This window comes from Chiloscyllium plagiosum, chromosome 19, assembly GCF_004010195.1.
Source record: "Chiloscyllium plagiosum isolate BGI_BamShark_2017 chromosome 19, ASM401019v2, whole genome shotgun sequence".
Taxonomy (NCBI): Eukaryota; Metazoa; Chordata; class Chondrichthyes; order Orectolobiformes; family Hemiscylliidae; genus Chiloscyllium; species Chiloscyllium plagiosum.
The window spans coordinates 14,754,762-14,774,518 of NC_057728.1; the positions used below are offsets into that span (position 1 = coordinate 14,754,762).

A 19,757-nucleotide genomic window follows, 5' to 3' on the forward strand; every position below is an offset into this window, starting at 1 on the left:
GTTTGTGAACAAATATGACAGAAAACACTAGTGATATCTTTTGTATGAGATTTCACAATTAAAAAGGGGCTGCATATTCTTAGTTATGTTGAGCTCTGATTCTGTTAGGTAATTGGGCAACTGTTATGCAATAAGCAGAACACTTTAATGTATCATCTCTTGTGATCCTGTAGCTAAGTTCACTTAATGCAAAGAAAGCTTTGAGGCTTTAAGTGTATGCCATGTTTCACAACATATAAAATATATTTGGAGGATGGAACCTTTCTATTGTGGCCAAATATTATTTATTGCTGAGAAGTAATAATGCTCAGTGACAATGCACAACACAAACTCTCCAAACTGCATTTTACTGTCCAAATCTAAGAAAACTATAACCAACATCAATGACCAGTAACAATGACAAAAAAAGAACAGAAGACATTTACTGGTTTTAACTGGCGTTAGCAGGTAGATAAAAGGCAAATCATCTTCAAGTGATGCTATATCTTTTATTCCTGACTGGGCCCAGAATCTAAAATGCTTTTATTTACAAATAAGTGCCCAACTCTGAGATAAAGCCCAAACATTCACTTTGTGCTCACAAGCTCACAAATTTCTTGTTTATTACAAAGGAAATGTCACAGCTATCTAGCACAAAGGCTGACCTAGAAATCATACATTCAACTTTTTAAAATTATTGTTGTAGGACCCTTTGTTCCATAGTATAATTGTAATTACAAAATAAAAGTGGATTTCTAAATTTAGTGTTTGGTGGTTTCTCTGGAGGTGTTTTGCTTTTGTAATGTCAGACTTCATTATGTTTGACCAGCTGTAAATCCAGCAGAACTCAATAAGTAAATGGTGTTTTATTAGAACCCAAGCTGAGGTTCAGTGACTAAATTGTATTTAATTACCAAGGCAGAGTTTTCCATCTCTGCATTGGTTACCAATCTTTGCTCTTGCTTCTCTTCCAGCATTGCTAAAATCTCCAACTGGCAATGTCTTCATTGCTAGTGTTGATTTCACTAATCCCTTTCCTTGCTGAAATATTAGCTCACCAGCATTGCACTTACTGTCCTGTTCTCACCAATCATCTTTAATTTGCTGTCACCTCGTGTATTTAATCAGATTTGTCATCTTAACAGACGCCTTTCAGTGGTCATATACATTTACATCCTCCAGATGTATGTTCCAGTGTGTCCTTGCTCATTAGTCTCTGGCCTCATTTGCAACACCATCCTTCAGTGACGTGCTTTTAGCTATCTTGATCCCACAATCTATTCTCTACATTGTTGCCCCTCTCATCACCTTTTATGTTAAGAACCTTCAGTAAATTATTTTCTTTAAATAGTGTCTTGACATAAAGCTTTTCAAGGAGCTTTAACAAACAAAATATGACATTAAGCACAAGATTTTGTGACATGATGAAAAGCTTGGTTGAAGAAGCAGATTGTAAATGGAAGGGAGACACTAGGTAGCACAAAGGTGGAAGGACAGTGTATGAACGCAGATAAGCTGCAGCTGGGAGAGTGGGAAAAGAAGTGGTAGATGATATATGATATTGGAAAGTGTGAGGTTTGCCCTTTGGTGTGGACAATTTTCTAAACAAGGAAAAGCTTACGAAATCTGAAGCACAAAAGAATCTAGGAATCCTAGTTCAGGATTCAGTTAGCAGTTAGGAAGGCAAATGCAATGTTGCCATTCATTTCAAGGGCTAGAATATAAAAGCAGAGGTGTACTGCTGAGGCTGTATAAGGTTTTGGTCAGGGTGCAGTTGGAATGCTGTGAGCAGTTTGGGTCCTGTATCTAAGAAAGGATGTACTGGCATTGGAGGAGGTCCAGAAGAAATTTACAACAATAGTCCCAGGAATAAAGAGCTTGTCATATGAGGAGAATTTGAGGACTCGGTCTATACTCTGAGTTTCAAAGGATAAGGGGGGATCTGATTAAAATTACAGAATACTGAGGGGTCTAGATAGAATGGATGTGGAGATGTTTCCACTAGTAAAAGTGGAAAACCTAGGTCCCAACGGCACAACCTCAGTGAAAGGACACCTTAAGAATTGAGATATGGAGGAATTTCTACAGCCAGAGGATCTGTGGAGACCAAGTCAATGAGTGTATTTAAGATGGACAAGTTTTTGATAAGGGAATCAATGGTTATGGGGAGAAGGCAGAACAATGAGGTTGAAAAACATCAGCCATGATTGAATGGTAGAGCAGACTCGCTGGGCCAAGTAGCCTAATTTTGCTCCTTTATAATATAGTCTTGTAGAGACTGATGGGTTTAAGAAGAGAGTTTTAGAGCTTGGGACAAAAGCATGCCATTGATCGGGTGATGAAAATTGGACATGCATTTTGTAGTGAGGTTTATAGTGTTTGCAAGCATTTTGTATTATATGTTGTACCTTTACTCAATGCATTTTATCTTCATGTAGTGCTCTGGGTATATTGTAGCACAATAATTTTTAAATAAATACGTTCTGATGCTGAGCAATTTGAAAGTTATTCAGATTGAAAATTTTCTCCAGCTTCAAAATAGCAAACAGTGCCTCTGCTGCAAGTATCAAACCAATAAAGTCAAAGGCACTTCTAAATCTAGGTGTAAATTAAATATGCATGAAGTTAAATTGAGGTCAGCATCATCTATATTCACAGACCTCTACTCCATGTGGCCACTCTTAAAGATATATTTTGGGATTTCTCAGCCAAATATTTTGCAAAAAGTAATTTTATTGATTAGAAAATGATTGTTTTGACCCAGTTCTGTGTATTAAGGATTAATGTAGTACACTCCAACAGATTGTTTTCTGAAAGAAGATAGAAACTGCACATAAAAATAAAGCTGGACGAACTCTGCAGTCCTAACCGCACCTGAATAGATGTTTTGGAACTAAAGATATTCAGTGTTCTTTCTGCAAACGTTATTGTTGTAAATTCTGGCTAGCAAGAAAAATAGTCTTAATTACACTGCCTCGAGATATTCTGACTGTATTCATGTTTAATTTAGTGCTTCACTCTCCTTCCTTCAGCCACTGCTTTTGTATACAAGTCCACTTTGATAGTTTGGTATCATGAAAATTGACTCTCATCTGATATTGACCAGTTTTTGGTCTATTGCTGTGATAGATGAGATTAATACAATCCCTGAACCACATGGTTCTTACACAATTGAAAGTACAAGATCAAGATTTGAAGTAGGTGTGTCTATTAATGTTTTAGAAAGTAAAGAGAATTATGAATTTGCTATAATTTCACACATCACAACAAACACTAATATTGCCATTTTAAAACTTGCTCTGGTACAGGCAGTTCTTGTATAAAGCGTGTTTCGGCAGCGCAATTTGACCATAACGTTGCTGAAGAATTAGGGAACGGTATTTTCAAGAACTCTGACCTCTGTTTGCAATAGCACAATCCCAGTGACGATCGTTTCGCCAACTTCATTCTGAGTGTCCTCCTACGTCAGCTGCCGTGAGAGGTACAATGCTATAAGTTGAGCAGTCTCATCTCAAAAATTAAACTAATGAATGTTCATTGCTCTCCCTCTGAGAGAAGAATATTTCCCTATATAATTCCTGCAGGACTTAAATGATCTTATACATACCATTTGCCTTTCTAATTTGTTTTTCTACCTGCATATCGCACAATCTAAACCAGCCCTCAGGAAATAGAAGACAATGAATCAGCCATCCATTTCTGCGATGATGACCCTCTGTCCCTGCATTAGCAATATTTTTTCAATGTAATCTACTTTTGTTAATAGATGATTTAAACCTTTATTCTGGCTGTGCTACATTTTGTGTTAGGCTTTTTGGGTGATTTTTGAGCGATTAGGAGTGGTTTTGTTTTGCTGGTCTGCCCCTAACTCCACTTTCCCCGTGTGCCATTAAGGGAGGTTTTGCTGGAACAACCCAGCCTTATAGGAGGACAACCTGTATTTTGGCCCTCTTGGGTGCAGTCCAATATTCAACACCAACCACTGTCTACAGATAGGATTGTGATCATCTTTGCTTTGCACTTTGGATTTAATGGGCAATTGGTTGGTTCACGATTGTGTAGTTTACTTTTGCCACTTTGATATCGCAAGAATTGGAATCAACTTTTGGGCTCAATATCGTTATTTATGACTTAGGGTCTGTAGCCAGTGGAGCTTCGGAAAGTGATATTCAGTGTTTCATTTTAAGTTGTTCTGAAGAAGGGTCACCAAACCTGAAACGTTAACTCTGATTTCTCACCACAGATGCTGCCAGTCCTGCTGACCTTTTCCAGAAACTTTTTTTTCCTCATTTTCAAATGATCGGTCAATAACATGGTTTCGGTTCTCTCTAGTCCTCTTTTGAAATTGAAATATGAAAACGGTACCGATTGACCGCTCTCCTATTCTATGTTTCAACCGTTAGGAAAATTGCCTGTGCTTTTGGAAAAAGAAATCTCGATGCACCTTTTTGTTTCAAAACTAATAATTTAAACGATTTAAGTGACAAACTGTAACCCTACACATGAGGACCTCGATGCTCCTCCATGGAGTTTTAGGGGGTATTTATTTTAAAAAGATCATGCTTTAAATTAAATTTAGCCAAACAATGTCTTCATTAGCACACGAAAAATCTAGTGTTAATGAATTTATGCGGTTTAGAAAAGAGAGTAGTTGTGCCGCGCTCCTAGGCGTCGACTAATAAAATGCTTGTAGCAACTCCAAGGCCGTTTCCAATTTCCAGACGAAGCTGAACCGTTTCCAATCCCTGCAGTTGCCACGTTGCTTCATAACTGCTTCATTGTTTCATACGCCGCAGGCTGAGACAGTTTTATTTTTGGTGCTTGGTATCAGATGAGAAAAGTGACAACAACCACACACACCCGACAGTTATACAGTTCTATCCAGCTCCAAATGCAGCCAATGTCATAACATGCTCCATCTTTCCAAAATTGGCGCATTTCGGCCGGAGTTTAAATTGCGCCCATCATCTTTCCACTGTCGGGTAGACATTCTTTAAGTGCCAGATGTGCTCTTCCAACTGTACGGCCTGATCTGACCTAAGTTCTGTCAGTGCTCTACGGAGCACCAATAAAATGCTCGCTTGATTTTCGATGAACATACACAATGCTAATCTCTAGTATTTTCAGCACTGCAAGGTACACGTTAGGGTGATATGGAGTTCGAGTAAAGGTGAACGGTTATCCGTGGTCAGAACAGAGTGGAGGTGTTCCATGACCAACTCTTCCCATTATATTCTTCATTCATTTAAAAGCCTGCAAAATGTGATTGGGGCAGTAATGCAACAGAAAGACTGTCGATTTTATAAAATAGCACTCGTGTGAATATAACGGAATCTCTAAACGGGTGGAGTGTAACGTACCGTGCCTATAAATAGTGTGATTGCAATGTACAGTATGTCCACATAGCTGCGCTTGTAATGATCTGACTCGGTCAATTTCCTATTGTATGTGGATTGACATAGTTGATTTTTGTCACGGCTTTTCAAAATCTCCACTTCGCTCCATGTAACCCTAGCCATTGTTCCTCCCCCAAACGTCTTTAAACTAATTTTAAAACCTAACCTTTATCGTTTTGCACTCCGAGTTTCTAATGTGGGACCTCACATTTTGTTCGTTTTGGTGGGAATCCAGTTTAGTAATTTCTCTAGAACCGTACAAAAGCCTTTTTTCCCCTCCACACCGCCTTGTAGAAAAACTAAAAGTAGGACTATTAATGGGAGCAATCTGTAGGGAATTTTCTGAGCCCGGGCTGTTTTTTAATGGGAGCTTGCAGTGAGTGGGTGACAGAGGGAGGGAGAATGCTTTAGGGACTTGTTGCTGTGTCTCAGGTGTCTGGGAGCTGTAGCCTTTGGACTTGGTGGGCAGGGGAATAAGAATGCTGGACTGGGAGCCCCTGCTGTAATGGAATGAGGTGTCTGGACAGGTTGGTACTTTAATTTGAACTGTCTCTGGTGACGTCTGTTGCTGAAAATGGAACATGCGTTCATACATTGTTAGAACAGCGAGCACATGATGACCTCAGCCGCCTCTTTAAAAGTTACCTACAACAGCCCGGAGACCCATCTCACCGAGCGCAGCCCACGCTGGTTAGTCAGAAAAGAGAGAAAATAAAACTTTTCCTTTCAGTTTTCGTCTTCAGACAGCTCGGCGATATATTGACATGTCGCAGTTCGGTTACAGGAAAGAACTGCAAAAGTACGAGGACATAGACGAGGATGAAATCCTTGCTTCTCTGACCTCGGATGAGCTAAAGGAGCTGGAGATGGAGTTGGAGGATATGGAACCGGACAGATTTGTACCCATTGGGCTCCGGCAGAAAGACCAAACAGATAAAACCCCTCAAGGAACGTTCAGCAGAGAGGCTTTGATGGCGTACTGGGAACACGAAACACAGAAACTGTTAGAAAATGAGAGACTTTCGGCCGAACTAAACCAAGTGAGTGCTCAATCCAGAACTTGACATCATGACAGAACAAACTCTTTTCCCCAAATCTAGATTCCCATAAAACAAACAGAAGGTATTTGGCGCATCGTGCCTCTGTAGAGATTTTTCAAATTAGTCGTAGTTCTCTGTTCCGTCTCTTGTAAACAGTCTCTTTTCGTTTTTATTATATCTCATTTCCTACTGCAAGTGATTTTGAATCAGTTTCCACCGGCCTTTCAGACAATAGATTCCAGATCATTAACGCTACAATATTGGAAAAAAATCCACATTTCACCCAAACTTATTTTGTCAATTATCTTAAATCCGTCTTCTCTAGTTGCTGACGCTCTGCCAGTTTTGTTTATCCTGTAAAGATCCTTCATCTCAGTTCCTTGTTATCAGTTGATGTAAACTCCAATTAAACAACTCAACAACTTTAGACTTTTTGAAAATTGCACAGCCTCAAGTCAAAAAGTAGAAAGAAACCAAAACATGTAATAGTTGGAGGACAGCATCCTTCTGTAATTTGTCTCATTAAGCTTTTGGAACTGATAACATTTCGTGAACTTCTGACCATGAAAATGTTAAATGTGCAGAAAATTCAAATTGATCTTCCTTTTAAAGCTTGTAAAAACTCAACTTTTGAACCAGTTGGCTCTAGGGCTTCACCTTTCCTTCCCCTTCCTGGTAAAGCACTGAGAATGTTTTTGGTAGTAGAAGTGCATGTTGTGTTTTTGTGTATGTTTTGTTATTTCTTTATAAGGAAATGTTCCATCAACTAATCCCTGCCTTCATTTCCAATGACAGTGTTAACTGCCTAAAGAATCCACTAGGTCATTGGAGGAAACATGTTCTATTAACAAACAGCAGCATAATAACTTTTTTATAATTTATGCAGAAACATTGAGGAATGATGAACAGACAAAAGGAAAATGAACTTGGAGATCCTCACTTGCAATTCTAGAGTGTGGAGCCATGAATTGGTCAGCTGTGTTTCATGACAGATGATAAGATCTTTGACCTCATTTGTACATCTGAATATATATTGCTGATTCATGTGAACATAGAAACCTTTGCAATAATCACAATTGTTAGACTTTATTGTGTAATGATGAGTTTGCTCACATGAAGGCAAGAAACATTAGCTGAGTGCTATGTTACAAGTTTCAATTTGGTGTTTGCTTTTTGTAACTGATCATTGCACCATATCCACTTACCCCATTTTTCTAAAATGCCTTTAATAGGAATGAGTTTGTGGAGGATCAAAAATCTTAGTCCGATGTAAAGTCTTGATATAGATGGCACCAAACCTAACTGTTCTAATAATGTAAAATGAAGCCAGAAATGTAATATCCAACACAAAACAAAGGAGGGAGATTGAAATCAGGAAACTATAGACAAGATAGCCTAACACCTGTTATACAGAAATGCTAAAAATCCATTACTAAGGGTGTTACAGCAAGATACATAGAAAATCATAATGTGATCGGGCACAGTAAACCATGGTTTTTGTGAAAGGGAAATTATATTTACTTTCAATTTTTTGAGGAAGTAACAAGCAAGGTGGATAAAGGGCAATGTGTGCTGTACTTGGATTTCCAAAAGGCCATCCCAAAAAGGCCACTTGATGTGGGGATAGCGTAGATAAAGGATTGGTTGCCTGACTGGAAGAAGAGAATAGGAACAAATAGGTATTTGTTTGGTTCCCAAACTGTAACTATTGGAGTGCAGTAGGAATCAGAGTTTGGGGTCTCAACCATTAACAATCTACATCACTGACTGAAAAGATTGATGTAAGGTAGCTATGTTTGCCAATGAAACCAAAATAGATAGGAAGGTAAGTTGTCAAGATGAAATACAGAGTCTGAAAAGGGTTGTAAATCGGTTAAGTGGACAAAAATTTGGCAGATTGCATATAATGTGGGAAAACGTGAATTTGTCCATTTTGTCAGGAAAAGTAGAAAATCAGTATGCTATTTAAATGGAAGCAAATATGTAGAATCATGAGAAGTTACAGCAACTGATTAGGAAGGCAAATGGAATGTTGGTGCCAATTGCAAGGGAATTGGAAATTCACAAAGATCTTTGAAATGCACCTTCCAAGCCTATGAGCACTTCCATCTAGAAAGACAATGGCAGCAGATACATGGGAACACAATCACCTGCAAGTTCCTCCTCAAGCCACTCAACATCCTAATATGGAAATATATCACCATTTCTTCACTGTCGCTGGGTCAAAATTCCAGAGATTCAAGGTAGCAATTCAGCACCACGTTCTCAAGAGCAATTAGGGACAGGCAATAAAATGGTGGCCAGCCAGTGATATCCGTATCCTATGAAAGAATAAAAGAAATCTAAAAGTAGGGATCTTTTACAGTACCTTGATATTCTTGGTAAGATTTGGTCTCCGTGTTTGAAAAAAGGATTACTTTAGAAGTAGTTCTGAAAATCTCTGATAGATTTTAGTCCTGGAATGAAGGAAGTTTGAACAGGTTGGGCCTATACCTGTTGGGGTTTAGAATAATGAGGCAAACCATAGACAATGTCTATGGGACTTGATGGTGTGCATAAGCAGGACAATGTTTCCTCTAATATGGGAAACTGGAATAAGGGGGCACAATTTAGGAATAAAATGGAAATGAGCATGGAGGCTGTTCATTTAATTTACTCAAGGCAGAAATCAATAGAATTTTGATAAACAAGAGAGCCAGGGGTTACAGTGGGCAGCAGAAAAGATCAGCCAGAATCTCATTGAATGGCAGAGCAGGTTCACAGGACTGAATGGCCTTGTCCTCCTTCTAAGTCCAATGTTCCAAAGGACTACAAAAGATCATTCTGTATCTTTTGCATGCCATGATCCTCAACTGCCTTCCAAACCTCCTGAGTGGCTGAAAAAGAATTTAAAACTCATGCTAATTTCAGGAGAAAAAAAAATGGAAGACTTCTTACAAGCCAGACTCAAACACAAAAGTTTCAGGAGCTTGCAGTGGCTGCAAGACATACCTAGCAATGCCCAGTTACCTTCTAAACACTACAGTGCCCTCACTCAGAATCTCATCCCAACCTCTTTTGGATGTTTACAGTAAATTTCCAGTCACTGCACAAATTGGCTACTTGTTGTACAGTCCAACTCAGATTGGCACTCCTTAGCAATACTTACACTGTCAAGGTACTCATGGTTTCCATCGCTTCTAGTATTTTGCCTAAAACTGAAGTCAAATTAATGGGTCTGAAACATTGATTTGTTTTTTTCCTTTGTCACTATATTGGTATCCCCTAATTCTCAATTCCAATAAATCATTCAAGATACTGCCAAGGAGTTTGAAGAATTCAGCACCCATTTGTTTGTGCACCCATAGATGTTAGGGTTAGTAAGTCAACCTGTTTTAAGATTCCTCAGTCTATTCAAGACTCTAGCAATCCTACAGTACATTATTGGTAACTTGAGAATTATTTAATCCTCTATCTTATCCTGGGCATTCATCCAAAACTGTTCGAAGGAATCCTTCATTAACCCTGTCCAGTCCATTATATCATTCTGACTGTAAGTGTAGCTGAGAACAGTTCTTTCTGTAATTGAGGTTTTGGTAAAGAAAAAGGAGGAAGCATATGTCATGTATAGACAGCAGGGATCGAGTGAATACTTAGAAGAGTATAAAAACAATAGGAGTATACTTAAGAGGAAAATCAGGAGGGCAAAAAGGGGACATGAGACAGCTTTAGCTATTAGGGTTAAGGAGAATCCAAAGGGATTCTATAAACACATTAAAGACAAAAGGGTAACTAGGTAGAGAATAGGGCCCCTCAAAAATCAGCAAGGCAACCTTTGTGTGGAACTGCAAGAGATGGGGCAGATACTAAACGAGTATTTTGCATCAGTGTTTACAGTGGAAAAGGACATGGAAGATATAGGATGATGGTGACATCTTGAAAAATATCCATATAACAAAGGAGGAGGTGTTGGATGTCTTAAAATGCATAAAGGTGGATAAATCCCCAGGACATGATCAGGTGTACCCTAAAACTCTGTGGGAAGTTAGGGAAGTGATTTCTGGGACCCTTGCTGAGATACTTGTATCATCGATAGTCACAGGTGAGGTGCTGGAAGACTGGAGGTTGGCTAACGTGGTGCCACTGTTTAAGAAGGGTGGTAAGGACAAGCCAGGGAACTGTAGACTGGTGAGCCTGACATCAGTGGTGGGCAAGTTGTTGCAGGGAATCCTGAGGGACACCATTTTCATGTATTTGGAAAGGCAAGGACTCAGTAGAGATAGTCAATGTGGCTTTGTGCTTGGGAAAACATGTCTCACAAACTTGATTGAGTTTTTTGAAGAAGTGACGGAGAGAATTGATGAGGGCAGAGCAATGGATGTGATCTGTATGGACTTCAGTAAGGCATTCAACAAAGTTCCCCATGGGACACTGGTTAGCAAGGTTGGATCTCATAAAATACAGGGAGAACTAGAAGTGGCTCGAAGGTAGCAGAATGAGGGTGATGGTGAAGGGCTGCCTTTCAGACTGGAGGCCTGTGACCAGTGGAGTGCCACAAGGATCGGTGCTGGGTACACTACTTTTCATCATTTATGTAAATGATTTGGATATGAGCATAAGAGGTATAGTTAGTAAGTTTGCAGATGACATCAACATTAGAGGTGTAGTGGACAGCAAAGAAGGTTAACTCATTACAATGGGATCTTGATCCGATGGGCCAATGGGGACAGGCAGATGGAGTTTAATTTAGATAAATATGAGCTGCTGCATTTTGGAAAGGCAAATCAGAGCAACACTTATACACTTAATGGTAAGGTCCTGGAGAGTGTCCTGAACAAAGAGACCTTGGAGTGCAGGTTCATAGTTCCTTGAAAGTGAAGGCACAGGTAGATAGGATAATGAAGAAGGCATTTATTATGATTTCCTTTATTTGTCAGTACATTGAGTATAGGAGTTGGGAGGTCATGTAGAGGACATTGGTTAATCCATGTTTCGAATATTGTGTGCAATTCTGGTCTCCCTCCTATTGGAAGGATGGTGTGAAACTTGAAAGGGTTTGGAAAAGATTTACAAGGATGTTGCCTGGGTTGGAGCATTTGAGTTATAAGTAGAGGCTGCATAGACTGGGGCTGTTTTTCCGGGGTGTTGAAGGCTGAGGGGTGACCTTATAGAGGTATATAAAATCATGAGGGGCATGGATAGTGTGAATAGACAAGATCTTTTCCCTGTGGTGAGGGAGTCCAGAACTAGAGGGCATAGGTTTAGGGTGGGAGTGGAAAGGTATAAAAGAGATCTAAGGATCAACTTTTTCACACAGAGGATAGTGCATGCATGGAATGAGCTATCAGAGGAAGTGGTATAGGTTGGTACAATTGCAACATTTAAAGGACATCTGGATTGGTAAATAACTAGGAAAGGTTTAAAGGGATATGGATCAAGTACTGGCAAGTGGGACTAGAGTAGGTAAGGATAACTGGTCGGCATTGACGAGTTATACCAAAGGGTCTGTTTCCATACTGTACATCTCTCTGACTCTATGACTACATGTAAACAATATGTTCTTCTGACTTCACAAACAACTATTTATACCAAAAACAAAGAAGAGTTTTAAATAATTTGTATATTACTGAGAAAAAGATACTACCCCCTATTTGAGTCAAAACTGGCACAAATGTATGTCCTATCAGTCTTCATCTAACTGCTACATTCTTCGCAGAGCAACACCTCTTTGAAACAGTGTACATGCTAACCAATCAACTTTCTTCTCACATAATACAAAATATTGTTTTCTTTTTAAATTGGTATTCTTGTGAATTGTCCTGATTAGTGCCAGATGAAACATCTAGCCAAAATATGTCCTTTTTTTCAGCAATCCTCACGTTCCATCTTATGAAACAGCCATTAGAAATGTTTGGAACATTTAGAAATGTATACTAAAGGGGGAGAGGGAAAGGGTAGCATGTCACTTTAATTCTCAACTGCAACACATAGCTTGGCTGAAGCAATGTGCATACTTTGCTATTTCTGGTATTTATTGATCAATGTTAATTTCAGACACAAAGCAATGAAGCTCAGAAAGGAAATACTGAAGAAGACTGTGAAACTGAAAGTGAAGGGGGTCAATCAGAGGTCGAAGTAGACATAGATGAATGCACATCAGAAGAAACAGAAGAGGAGGCTGAAGATGATATAACAGAGGAAGAGAAAGAGGAGGAAGATGATGATGACAAATCTTTAGACATCAGATCAGTAAGCAAAAATGGAGAGGCTGGACCACACTCATGTAATGGGCATATTAATAATCAGTCAATGCAAAACCATATTTTGCAGCATAACAAAGGGAAATTGACAGAAGATGATCCAAATCTCAAAGCAACTGCTAGCTCACCAAGTGGAAATGCAGCATTTATTGATGACATTCTTGAGAGCATTAAGAACAATGACCCGGAGAAAACAGAAATCAATCTGAATAATATTGAGAACATAAGTGTTGCAACATTTACACTCATTGCAGAAGCTCTGAAATATAATACAGTTGTCAAAATTTTGAGTTTGGCCAACACTCATGCTGATGACCATGTGGCATGTGCACTAGCTGATATGTTACAAGTTAACAGAAGCATCACCAATCTTAATATTGACTCAAACTATATCTCAGGCAAAGGAATCTTGGCTATCATTAGAGCGATACAGTATAATAATGTATTAACAGAACTAAGATTCCATAATCAAAGGCATATATGTGGAGGACAGGTTGAAATGGAAATAGCCAATCTTCTTAAAAATAATGAAAACCTTATGAAATTAGGCTATCATTTTGAACTGGCAGGACCACGGATGGCAATGACTAGTATCCTAACCAGAAACCTGGACAAACTGAGGCAAAAACGCCTCCAGGAGCAAAAGCAACAGCAGGAAATGGACAAAATGCTTGGCATTGTGGAACCAACAAACCGAAGAACATTTGCTTTGCAGAGAGACTCACCAAGATCCTCTCCACGTGCTTCTCCAAAGAGCTCACCCTGGTCATCTCCTAAAGTAGTCAAAAAAATAAATTCTCAGAAATCTCCTGTTCCACCTCCTCCACCACCCCCTCCTCCTCCTCCTCTTCCAGAGAAGCTTGTAATTCCTCAGCCACCACCACCGCCTCCATTACCAATACAATCGACCCCAAGTAGAAATATAGCTGAAGCCATTAAGCTTCAAGAGTTGTCCAAGATGAAACCACAGAGTGTCCAGCAAAATGGCAAAGTCAGGAAAAGCAAAGGTAAAAATAAGAAGACGAATAAAGAAGACCACATTTTAAAGGATCTCAAAAAATCTTTAAGACCAATTTCAGAGCAAAGGTCAGAGAATGGGTCAAGGCCAGTAACTCCTCAGAGGACATTCCATGATGAACTAATGGCAGCTATCCGCTCAAGCAGTATAAAGCAGCTAAGACCTGTAAGTTACAAGGAAATTAATGAAAAATCTTAGACAATTATTTTGCAAATTTTTATCACGGACCTTTTGTGCTTCCATAGTTGAAAGTTCAGCACATGTTCCCTGCAGGGATGAGGTGTTAATCGTATTTATGGTATAATTATACAGAATAGAATCTTATACTTCCAACATCATTGTAGATGGACCTTTAAATTATTTAAGATGAGGTAATACATTACAATGTAGAGATAATATCAAGTAATCATTTACTGTAATGTATAATAAACTAGATTAGACCATAAGATGTAGGAGAAAAAGTAGGTCCTTTAGCTTATCGACCCAGTTTGGTTATTCAGTGAGATCAAGGCTGAACTGATAATCCTCAACTCAGCTTTCCGACCTTCTCCCCACCTTTCCGACCTTCTCCCCAGCTTTCCGTCCTTCTCCGCACCTTTCCGACCTTCTCCCCACCTTTCCGACCTTCTCCCCACAACTCCTGGTTCCCTTACTGATTTAAAAATCTGTGTATCTCAATCGTGAATATACTTATGACCCAGCCTCGACAGCTCTCTGTGGTAAACAATTCTACAGGCTAACTAGCCTCAGAGAAATAAAACTTCTCATCTCTGTCTTAAATGGATGACCACAAATTCTGAGATTATGCCCTTTGGTCCAAGACTGTCCCACAAGGGGCAGTGACCCCTCCCAAATCCACCCAATCTACTTCTCTAATATTCTTATATGTTTCATTAAGGTCTTCTCTAATTCTTCTAACCTTCAATACGCAGAAGCCCAATCTATTCAATCTCTCCTCATAAGAAAATCTGTCCATACCAAGAATCAATCTCGTGCATCTTACCTGGGCTGCCAGTATGTCTTTCCTTAAATAAGGGGACCAGAACTATTCACAGTATTCCAGATATGGTCTAACTAGTGCCAAGTTGAACTTGTGATGACAACAGAGAGTTATTTGCTTCCTTAATATTATTATTTGTGCCATAGGCCTGAATGTGTTTATTTAACCAAATAATTGTCACCAAATTCTACAGCCAGTTAACACTTTATTGTAGACACAGGGGAAAAAGCACTTAAGTATTCATGTCAACTGATCAGGATAAGCTTATCTGATGCTGTGGCTTTAAGTAAAGTCACCAAATTTACATTGCAAGGACAATCTTGTTATGACTTAACTGACAGGTGAATGAACTCAGTCCATGCCAAGCAAATAAAACTTTAATTACAAATAAAGACAATCAAAATACCTTAAGAAATACACATGCTACCTAACCAGATATAGTGATAGATTAAAAACACAGTTAAGGATTGAAATTCCACTTTGCATGTTAGTAATGATAGTATAATTGCATTTGCATGAATTGCTTGGTACACTGTTATCACAAGACCATGCCTCAGCCTTAGGCTGCCAAAAGCATCATATTCCGCATCTGTTTGTTTCCCATATCCACAATTCCTATGTCTGCTTTGGTCAATGCATCCAGATTATTCACAAAATATCTTTGGGGGCAGCACAGTGGCTCAGTGGTTAGCACTGCTGCCTCATAGCGTCAGGGTTCCATGTTTGATTCCACCCTTTGGGGAATGTCTGTGTGGAGTTTGCACATTCTCCCCGTGTCTGCGAGGGTTTCCTCCAGGTGTTCCGGTTTCCTCCCACATTTCAAAGATGTGCAGGTCAGGTGAATTGGCCATGCTAAATTGCCCATAGTGCTAGGTGTGTTAGTCAAAGGGAAATGGGTCTGGGTGGATTACTCTTTGGAGGGTCGGTGTGGACTGATTGAGCTGAAGATCCTGTTTCCACACTGTAGGGAATCTAATCTAATCTAATTAGAAATATTATACTGTGATTATAACGAACTTACTGAATGTATATGATCCAAAGTAAATAATATAGAATGAATCATGTGTATTTTACTGAAAATATTAATGGTATATAAATATTAAAACATTAACCCTTTTTTCAGGTTGAACTTCCAGAATATCTTCGATGAATTCATCATTGATTTCTTTGTCAAGAAAGAATAATCCAAATCAGTTCAACAATGGGTCTTGCAAGCATCTGAATAACTACTGTTATAAAATGAAAACCAGGTCTACTCAGAAGCTCACTAAAACATTTTGAGCACTTTCAAATGTGCAAGTGCTGAGTATTCTAGTGTGTGAATTAGACATTGAGTTCTTTCTTTAGCATTAGTCAATGGATGCAAAGTGTCTTAAATTAAAGAATGCCTATCATAGGATAAATGTATTTATATGTAAATATGTAAACAGATGGATTTTCTATTTAAGTAGATAATTTTCTTATACTGTTAAGTGTTAAATAAGGAAAAATGTTTTGGAAATTGATTTAAAGAATTAAATTATGTAAAGTATATCAATGACTTTTAGATTTTTATAACTTTTAATCCTGTTGTATAGCTAGTTCAAGCTTCTGTTTTCTGTAGAATAACTTCCTGATGAACAAGAAATGCATAATTTAAAATCCATTTTCATGCCTTTGATATTATTAAACAGTAATAAAGGTATCTCTGGCCAATAATAATGCCTATTTGTGATGTGCCATTGACATTTTGCAAGGTTTGTCATTCCTAATATATGGTGGTTTTATCTGTAAACTTTGCTAATCTTTGGGTTTCTAATGTAAATAGCTTTTCTTCGTGCGCACAGTGAGTGCTGGTAGTTTAACTGACTGTGCTGGGATATGGGGGACGACAGACCTAAGAATCATGTGACAAAAACTTATTTTGTTAAACCAGGAAGAACTGCTGCAGGGCAACTTCATTTGCTTGTTACGCAAGTAGTGTAATTTCAACAGTTGGTAACTAGCTTGTGACAGATCTGGGGTTAAAATTATGTAAGGAATAGATAAAATAGAAGCAGAGGTGTTGTTTGTACTGGTGGGTGAAACTAGAACTAGAACTAGGGGGCTTAGCCTCAAAATAAGGGGGAGCAAGTTTAGGACTGAGTTGAAGAGAAATGGTTGTGAATCTGTGGAATTCCCTGCCCGGGGACACAGTTGAGGTTGCCCCATTGAATGTTTTTAAGGCAAAGATAGATTTTTGAACAGTAAAGAAATTAAGGGTTACAGTAAGTGGGCAGGTAAGTGGAGCTGAGTCCATGGAAAGATCAGCCGTGATCTTATTGAATGGCGGAGCAGGCTCAAGGAGCCAGGTGGCCTTCTCCTGCTCCTACTTCTTATGTTCTTAACTGGACTATTGCAAGTCGATGCTTTCTCTCATTGTCCTTTTAGCCAGTTACTTGGACAGAGGTAGGGGCAAATCAGGCAAAAAAGGAATGAGTATAATTTTAAGTTGGAACAATAGCTCACTTTAATTGTATTGCATACAATTCAAATTTCAAAAGAAAATATGTATTGTGCATATAATTGTGCTATCAATCACCCCTTTGACTACAGTCAATTTGGGTTTTTGTCATATATTTGCTACTAACAAAATTAATGGAACTTAAAACCAGAATAGATAGCTCTTGCTGATTACAGCAGTATTTCTTTCGGTTGCAAGTCAGTACTCCAGTCTGCTCCTGGCCGATGATGGATCTCTTTCTCTACCTGCTGTTTTGTTAGGTTTCTCTAAATCTTGTGCAGCACAAACTGCTGGAACAAACTGAGCAAATAGTCTCCACCTATTCAGGGAATTGAAGATTTAAAACATACACTGTCTTAATAATAATTGCATTAACATCATGGAACTCATTGTAGCTTCATTCTGTTATGAACTGTCAATGGTACAAAGAAATGCTGCAGCCATTTCTCCTGCTTGTCTTTCTCTTCAAACTGCTGAGGCACAGAAGATCACCTTCAGTTAAGTGCATCATTGTTTATGTTGAGAAGCAGGAATTGTCCTTTGGAGTATGGAGGAAAAAGCCCACTTGACTTAACTTTACATAAAACTTTTGCTGAAGACACAACTCCATCACTACGTTTGTGGTAAAGAGACACCTTGAATAGTAAGAGGTCTTTATGATAAAAGTAATCTGTATCTAGTATAGTCAGTCTTAGTTTACATTCTTCTTTTCACCTCCCTCCTCCAAATAATACAAAAGAGGGAATTCTCAGTTGGAATTCTCAGGTGCAGAATTTAATTCGTTATAATCATAAGTCTTAAAGACAAGCCCTTCCAAAAATAAACAAAATACCAAACATGACTAAATAATTAACCTATAACAAACTCAAAATTCAAATAAAATGGAGAAAAAGCAATGTAGGCCATTCTTGCGGGCTGATGTATAATTTGTTGAGTTCTGATAAATGTCATCACTGCCTGATCTCTTGATCCACATTTTCCACCTCAGTATCTCTGGTTTTTCCAACCCATTTGTCACACTTGTCATTGGTTAATGTCTAACAGATCATTCAAAGTTTCTATTTCTCAGTGATTTTATGGGGTAGTTTGATCTTGTCATTCATGTAAACTTGTGTGAATTTTCCATAAATTGTACTTTATTCACTGCATGGTATTCCTGGTCTATTCTCACTTTATTTCTGATATAAAGTTTGTGAAAGTGAGAGCATGTGATTGTCACTACATAATTGAAACCTTTGATGGCCAGAATGACTTTAACATCTTAAATGACATGAGCTTTGAGACAACAGCATAGTGCAAGTGACATAAAAACCAGATCTGTATGGGGCAAGCTCTCCATTTGCATAGCTCTTTTGTTTAACACCACCAAGTACTCCTTACAGAGGGTGATACATCATAAAAACCTTCACTGGAATTTTAACATTTTATTTTAAAATTGTAAACATAAATCTGAGTTATCAAAGGGAAGGCCTATTATCTTTCTCTTTGTTCAAGCAGTACGAACAGTTTGAAGGACACTTTCACATACAGTCAACTGAAATAGAGCTAATGGTGTGGAGGTATAGAGCTAATGGTATAGAGCTAATGGTATAGAGCTAATGGTATAGAGCTAATGGTGTGGAGGTATAGAGCTAATGGTATAGAGCTAATGGTGTGGAGGTGCCGGTGTTGGACTGGGGTGGACAAAGTTAAAAATCACACAGCACCAGATTATAGTCCAACACGTTTAGTTGGAAGTACAAGCTTTCGGAGCATTGCTCCTTTGTCAGGTAGCTGACAGCTTTATGGCAAAGCTATGCTAATTTCACAGATAAGCCACACTCCTGACCTCATTTCTGGCTTCAAAAATGACATTCAATCCACCAACTTCATTCAAGATCTTCATTCAAGAGGGTGGTTCTACCTACAGGGCTGAGTACTTCCACCTCGATCTTCCACATGACTTAGTCTTTTAAACCGGCTTGAACAGCATCCGCAAGACTGGTCAATCCTGCAACACACTGCTAAATATGTTATTACAGCAATTACGATTATGAGAGTTACATGTTGGAACTCGAATTTTAGTAAGATGGATGAATGGAGGTTGTCATGTGGCCTGTTTTGCATTATGCTGACAAGAAACTGGGTGGCTAAGTTTTTAAAGGGAGGCCCAGGTTATTTTACTGTGAAGAACGTATAAGGCATTCAAACCTGTAAACAATGATGGAAGATCACACAACACCGAGTTATAGTCCAACAGGTTTGTTTGGAAGTACAAGAAGAAGCAGTGCTCTAAAAGCTTGTACTTACAAATAAACCTGTTGGACTATAACCTGGTGTTGTGTGATTTTTTTTTTATAGATATTTTTATTAGAAATTTAACATTTTTACAAGTTTACAAAAATAAACAAAACTCTCAGATATAAACATTGATATACAATTAGCTCAAATATACAATAACCAAAATTTGACAAAAAAAAAACAAACAACAAAATAAAACCGAAAAAAAACAACAAAAAAGAACAAACAGACAAAACTCAACTATCTACTAATCTAACCTACAACTAACCAGAGTGTATATTTAAGTCTCTTACATGCTCGGAATGTGTTAACATCAAATGTAA

General features: G+C 38.5%; 1 protein-coding gene across 1 annotated transcript; it reads left to right on the forward strand.

Moving 5' to 3' along the window:
* Window positions 1-6,009: 6,009 nt before the first annotated feature.
* LOC122559533 (leiomodin-2-like) lies at window positions 6,010-16,370 on the forward strand. Its single transcript, XM_043709142.1, has 3 exons — window positions 6,010-6,415; window positions 12,449-13,837; window positions 15,796-16,370. The coding sequence occupies exons 1-3, from the start codon at window positions 6,140-6,142 to the stop codon at window positions 15,820-15,822; spliced, it is 1,692 nt and encodes a 563-aa protein (XP_043565077.1). The 5' UTR covers window positions 6,010-6,139; the 3' UTR covers window positions 15,823-16,370.
* Window positions 16,371-19,757: the final 3,387 nt, after the last annotated feature.

Excerpts from the sequence above, each read along its gene's own strand:
- LOC122559533 (XM_043709142.1), top strand. The coding sequence starts at position 6,140 with ATGTCGCAGTTCGGTTACAGGAAAGAACTGCAAAAGTACGAGGACATA. Across the intron at positions 6,416-12,448 it reads TTTCGGCCGAACTAAACCAA|ACACAAAGCAATGAAGCTCA; the intron begins GTGAGTGCTCAA and ends TGTTAATTTCAG. Across the intron at positions 13,838-15,795 it reads GTATAAAGCAGCTAAGACCT|GTTGAACTTCCAGAATATCT; the intron begins GTAAGTTACAAG and ends CCCTTTTTTCAG.